This window comes from Myotis davidii, unplaced genomic scaffold (assembly GCF_000327345.1).
Source record: "Myotis davidii unplaced genomic scaffold, ASM32734v1 scaffold268, whole genome shotgun sequence".
In the NCBI taxonomy this organism is placed as follows: Eukaryota; Metazoa; Chordata; class Mammalia; order Chiroptera; family Vespertilionidae; genus Myotis; species Myotis davidii.
The window spans coordinates 2,311,044-2,317,576 of record NW_006383015.1 but is presented as its reverse complement, the minus strand read 5'-3'; the positions used below and the strand labels follow the sequence as shown (position 1 = coordinate 2,317,576).

General features: G+C 39.9%; 1 protein-coding gene and 1 long non-coding RNA gene across 5 annotated transcripts in view; both read right to left on the bottom strand.

The window, feature by feature from the left end:
* Positions 1 to 1,001: 1,001 nt before the first annotated feature.
* The window catches only part of FN1 (fibronectin 1), a 68,974-nt gene continuing 63,442 nt past the window's right edge, over positions 1,002 to 6,533 (bottom strand). For all 4 annotated transcript variants that reach the window (XM_006778927.2, XM_006778924.2, XM_006778925.2 and 1 more), the window contains 4 exons: positions 3,820 to 3,945; positions 3,206 to 3,312; positions 2,555 to 2,665; positions 1,002 to 1,767 (listed from right to left, as the gene is read on the bottom strand). In XM_006778927.2, the coding sequence (XP_006778990.1) occupies positions 1,696 to 1,767; positions 2,555 to 2,665; positions 3,206 to 3,312; positions 3,820 to 3,945 (416 nt within the window). In that variant the 3' untranslated portion in view covers positions 1,002 to 1,695. The remainder of the gene's footprint in view (positions 1,768 to 2,554; positions 2,666 to 3,205; positions 3,313 to 3,819; positions 3,946 to 6,533) is intronic.
* On the bottom strand, positions 6,015 to 6,533 carry LOC102753761. Its single transcript, XR_436483.1, has 2 exons — positions 6,205 to 6,533; positions 6,015 to 6,085 (listed from the first exon to the last, which is right to left on the bottom strand). It is a non-coding gene; the product is annotated as an uncharacterized LOC102753761 (long non-coding RNA).

Genomic DNA, 6,533 nt, shown 5'->3' with positions numbered 1-6,533 from the left:
TGTGTTTCAACCTGTCATTGTTGGTTGTGAATTTGGTTGATACTCTATTATAAAGGGTGAATAGCAATATGAAAATATTTATTCTAATTAGTTTCCTTTCAATGTGCACGAATCCGTGCACCGGGACACTAGTAGTCGTTATAAAATAAGACCATAAAACCTACCCCCAATGAGATGCTAACCATGAAAGCATTTATAAACAAAATCAACTCAAATGTAAATTTGCTTTTTAAAACAAAGAATCCTGAGGAAATCTCTTTCTATACTCTTAATATTCATTGCCAGATTATTCATTAAAATATTTTCCTACATTGCATAGTAGCATGTAAAATGTATTTTCATGTCTTTTACTTTATGTGTTAATATTTTACTAATTAATAATCAACTATTCCCAGTGCCACTATTAGTCTGAGTGCCAGGTTTAATCTCAGAGTTTTGTTGTTTCCACAAAGTTAAACTGAAAAGGAAATGGCTTTTGCAGACCACAACTAAGCAAACTTTGTTCAGCTGGGGGACCCTAAAACTGTGGCTGACACAAATGTAGACAAGTTGGATTGAGGTAATTACACCACGGGGTTTCCCTAGGACAAAACTCCTTCATGCTGTACTATTCAAGTAGCTTCTGCATCTGTCACCTTTGCACTCCCCTTGCAGGTAATCTCTGGGGAGGGAAGAATTATAATTAGAAAAGAGCAACTAGAGGTTGTTTCAACTTTACTTCTGAAGAACTAGCTAGCAAGTTGGATGAATATTTACATCCACTTAAATGTGGTAAAGTGGAAAATACAAAAGTTTCTCCACTGCTGAGGAGATGAAATGACAAGAATGAATCTGTGCTTTTGTAGCGATTTAGAAACTCTTGCACTGAAATCACCAAGAATCAGAGAACTGAACACAAAGGCTTTATAAATGTTGCTGAACTGAAAAGAAAAAGAACATCCATAAGAATTATGTTCCCCAGAACGTCTTTATATAAAAGAGAAGCCATTACGTTCACGTTGTGGAATGTAAATCTTTTATTAAACAGTTGTCTTTCCACAGTAGTAAAGCTTTGGCATGTACAGTATAAAAAATAATCACCAACCATTATTAAACCAAATTCCTCTTATCAACTGCATACTAAGTGTCTTCAATGCAATTTTTTTCCATATAAAAATACTGGGGAAAAATTGATAAATAACAGGTAAGAGAAAAATATTTCTAGGTAATTACTAGAATCATTTGGAAAAAGTGAGCACTGTGGATATTTTAAATGTCACAGTAACAGGGACATGCCGTTCCTACAATATCGCGGGCCAGACGGTTAAGTGGAAGCAGAAGTGTTTGGGTAACTTTCCCACTTAAAGTTTTGGTAATATCATTTCAGTACATTCTGCATCTGGGTTGGTGCATGCGCTTCCCTGCAGATCCCAAACCAAGTCACAAGTTAGAATCATCTCATTAAAAATACTGAGCGGTGTTGAACACTTTGGAGCAGTACAAGCAAGGAACTGCCCCCTTTTACTAGAAAAGTTTCAAAACACTCCCAGGGTGATGCTTGGAGAAGCTGTGGGCTGAGCTGAAGCTGGAGAAGTTACTCTCCAGAGCAAAGGGCTTAAGAAAGAAACGAACACTCTAGGATGGGGTCTGCTAATGTCGCTCCAGTTGGGATGGGCCGTGGCAGAGATCCACACGTGGTTTTCTGGGCTGGAAATATTACTCCCGGGAATCTTCTCTGTCAGCCTGTACATCTAAAGGCATGAAGCACTCAATTGGGCAGTTGACATTCTGTTAAAATGGAAGACAAAGAAAAATTAGCAGCAAATACTGCAAAGTGTACAGAAAAAAGAGGGGGGTCGTCTACGGCAATTACTTCCAGATAGAATATTTCTAGCTTTAAGAACCTAGCAATAGCCTGACTGATGTGGCACAGTGGTTTAGTGTCAACCTATGAACCAGGAGGTCATGTACGATTCCCCGTCAGGGCACATGCTCGGGTTGTGATCTTGATCCCCAGTGGGGTATGTGCAGAATGAAGCTAATCAATGATTCTCTCTCAACACTGATATTTCTATCTCTCTCCCTCTCCCTTCCTCTCTGAAATCATTAAAAATCTATTTTAAAAAAGAGAACCTACCAACAAATTCACTAAACTGAGTAAAAGGTAATGTTCAAGAGGTTATCCATTAGAACCAAAATTATGTTATAGGATACAGTACTCAAGTTATTTAAAGGTTATTTTTTAAAAAATATATTTTATTGATTTTTTACAGAGAGGAAGGGATAGGGATAGAGAGTTAGAAACATCGATGACAGAGAAACATCAATCAGCTGCCTCCTGCATGCCTCCTACTGGGGATGTGCCCGCAACCCAGGTACATGCCCTTGACCGGAATCGAACCTGGAATCCTTCAGTCCCCAGGCCGACGTTCTATCCACTGAGCCAAACTGGTCAGGGCTATTTTGTTTTGTCTTTAAAATAGGTTCATTCAAAAGAAAAGTACCCACGGAAAGAGAATCCCTACTATGTGACCAATTGCTCTTAGGGGAGAAATGCTTGTGCAAATGTACTCACAGTGTTTGAGTTCTGATGGTATCTCGGAGGATACTGGTTGTAGGAGTGACCAGTAGTGCCTTCGTGACCGGGTTCAGCGCCGGGTCTACGGCAGTTGTCACAGCGCCAGCCCTGAGAGATGGGTTACGAGAAGAGCAGCCATCACATCACAGGTTTAGTGCGTGGGTTACAAAAGAATGTCAGCTCTTCATTGGCAAAATATAAGCAGTTTAATCACAAAGGACACTTTGATGATGATTTCATGAATTTATAACCTTTGTAGAATATACTTAGGCTGATTCCTCAAGAGAAAAGGTGAAGAAAGGGGCACTGTCTTAGATCTGGGGTGTTATTCAACATACTTAGCAACAATGCCAAACGGGCACCTGTTCTTTAGGTTGGAGCTGGAGGCCGCGTGCTACCCAACCTTAATAGGTCAGGTGCCAAAGAAGAGAGAACAGCCTGAGAACACTGGGTGTGGGAGGGGCTGAGGCTGCCACAAAAGGGGAGGACTGGAAAGGGTATCACTCAGGCAGCTATGTGCCAACAGGAAATGAGGTGCTTCAACATTTCATAGGGGGTACTGCCACACTCGTACGTATAGCGTGCACACAAGAAGCTCAATCCTGAATCATCTTCTCCAGATCTTATCTAAGTTGCAGAGAGCCTTACCCGCTGGCCCCCAAAGCATGTGCAGGAGCAAATAGCACCGAGATATTCCTTCTGCCACTGTTCTCCGACGTGGTACGTCTTCCCATCATCATAGCACGTTGTCTCATCTACATGAAGACACAAGTCAGAAGTGCGTGTAAGACTGAGAGCAATCAGACAGACGGGGCCCCGGTGTGGGGGTGGCTCTGTTCCCACCTAAATTTGCATCATCACAACCAAAATACCACATTTATGGGAATTATTCGTAATAGAGAAACTGCTGTACGGACCATAGGGCAGCATTTCCAAAAACTTGATCTAATAAACTGAGAAGATGGAGACTGTATTTTAAAAGTTGAGTCTAAAGACCCGTAAAGCTTTCTGCTAACTTTTCACTGCAGTTTATGGTCAAAATGCTCAGGATGGAAAAGTGCTAAAGTGCCTGTAATAACATTAAATCATGGCTCATTTTTGAAGCTTGTCTCTGCCTTCCCAAATCACAAGATTAATAAACCCACTGTCCATTCCTCAGGGAGACTGCACAACTCCACTTGTGCCCATGAATGAGAGCAGCAGCTCAGTAATGAGTGTGGGAGTGCTTGACAAGACCCTAAAAATGATCTGTGGCAACGTACGAGGATCACACTTGAATTCTCCTTTTCCGTTTCCAAGACACGTGCAGCTCATCATCTGGCCGTTTTCTCCCTGCCGATCCCACTTCTCTCCAATCTTGTAGTTTACACCATTGTCGTGGCACCACTCTGTGGGGCGGGGGTCAGGCAAAGAGTTAGTGGTGGGTTCTGACTCACAAGACAGTGACTGCACTGGGACAAGTCACACACGCATCTGGAAGGAATGGTAAGGAAGGTTAACGGTCATCATGCCTAAGACAAACCATTTTTTTTGGGGGGGGGGGGAGGGACTAGATTTTAAAATATTATCTTTACCATTTAACATTTTCTAGGCTCTTTTAAGATTCAATGTATTCCACCATCATCACATCACAAGAACAGTCAGTGACCTTCATTTGAATTCTCATTATTAAGGTAAAACTAAAGTAGGATTTGAGTATTTTAGGAGTAGAAAATCACTTTGGATTTGCAGAGATCCTGGATACAAAGTAGCTCCATTAACCAAAAAACCCCCACAAAGATCAGCGGGTTTCTATATGCCACAATGTGTGTCTTGTACATGAGAAGAGAAAAAGAATAAATCTGTGTATCAAAAAAAAAAAAAAAGCAAAATGATAAACATTGGTTACTATCCCTAATAATAAGACTGGTTTTAAGGAGAGCTAACAGTTATATATCTTTACTACTACACGTAAAAGTTAACTTTTTCATCCCCACAGTTCATACTGAAACAAAACACATTTCAGAAGTTTGTAAAACAGTATATTACTTCCATTCTATCAATGTCATTCCTTACACTTTAAGTTAATCAACAGTTAAGACATCTAAGCAAAGAATATGTCATTTGAGGCAAAAAAATATGTCATTTGAGCCACATAAATTATAGCTCTGCTCCCAAAATTGTACCTAACGTTTATATAGGCAATAAATAGATAATCTTAAAAATAGTTCAGTTGCATAAATGAAAAACCGCCTAATTGATGCCAAATGTTAAAAATGCCAACTCTGCCCTGGCTGGTTTGGCTCAATGGATAGAGCATCAGCCTGGACTGAAGGGTCCCAGGTTTGGTTCCGGCCAAGGGCACATGCCTGGGTTGCGGGCTCGGTTCCCAGTGGGGGGCGTGCGGGAGGCAGCCAATCAATGATTCCCTCTCATCATTGATGTTTCTATCTCTCTCTTCCTCTCTAAAAATCAATAAAATATACTTTAAAAACTATGCCAACTCTAAACATGATGACACCTCTGTTGCTCTTTCCATTTCAGATTGTCAAGCATAGTTGTCTGCAGTAAAAAAATTAGTCGTTTTATGCTTCAGCCTGAATTAAACCATTTCATGTACACAAATTAAGTAAAATACTTTGGGGAAAAAATCTATTATGTTTTATTTCTCCAAATATGATTTCTGGATATATGTCTATACAAGGTTTGTTTATAAGACATAATGATGAACACCAACAAAAATGAACCAATTATCAATAATACATCCCCTAAAAACAAAGCATAAATAAAAGGTTAATAAATTCTACTACTCAGTCTCAAAATATAATAATTCCTCAGATCATTTTAACTAAAACATAATTCATATATTACCATCTCTTTATAAGTTGAAAATTAAATAAATTTTAATTGAAGATTCTTAATTATCTACACATTATCTGTACTCCCTGCATTACTTAGAAAGATTCAAACTACTTGGTATGCATCTGTGTTTGTGTGATATGAGAGAGTGTGTGTGTATATACACTCTGATATGCGTTTGTTTGGTTTGTCTTGAGATAGTGTTGCCCTAGTCAGTGGTAGGCAAACTGTGGCTCGCAAGCCACATGCGGCTCTTTGGCCCCTTGAGTGTGGCTCTTCCACAAAATACCACATGCGGGTGCGCATGTACAGTGCGATGAAACTACAATGTTACTTATTAATTATCTCATTAAAGCTGGAGAAAAATAAAAAATGTGAAAGTTAAATAAAATATTTCCTCTGACTCCAAGAGAATAAACTATAAACAGAACAAAAAGACAGACCAGCTGGTGTGGCTCAGTGGTTGAGAGTCGACTAAGAACCAGGAGGTCAGGGCACATGCCCGGGTTGCAGGCTCCATCGCCAGTGCGGGGTGTGGAGGAGTCAGCCAATCAATGATCCTCTCTCATCATTGATGTTTCCATCTCTCCCTCTCTGAAATAAATAAAAATATTTTTTAAAAAAAGAAAGAGTATTTGTGAACATAAATATTTACCTCTGAGCTCACTCAACACTAAAGGTTATAAGAACCTTGAGGTTGTCCTAACCGGTTTGGCTCAGTGGATAGAGTGTCAGCCTGCAGACTGAAAGTTCCCAGGTTCGATTCCGATCAGGGGCATGTACCTTGGCTGTATATATAGATATATAACCTTGGGGTTTCTTTTATCTCTCATTTGACCTGGCTCCAAAGAATTTGACTTAGCTCATGTATCTTAACAGAAGAGTTTAATCATACTACCACCACAAATTTTATTTTAATTGTTGTATTGGCATACTACCCTTGAAATAAGCAATATTCCACAAGTAAAATTTCCCATCATTTTTCTATGATGCAAAATGTTACTTCGAGTCAAACAGTCTCCCCCTGTTTGCTTCATGTTTGGAAGAGCCTGGGTCTGCCAAACATGATTCCCTGGCACACTGTGCGGATGCGTGGGGCTGGAAGAGACAGGGCGACAAGTGGATGGACAAGCAAGCT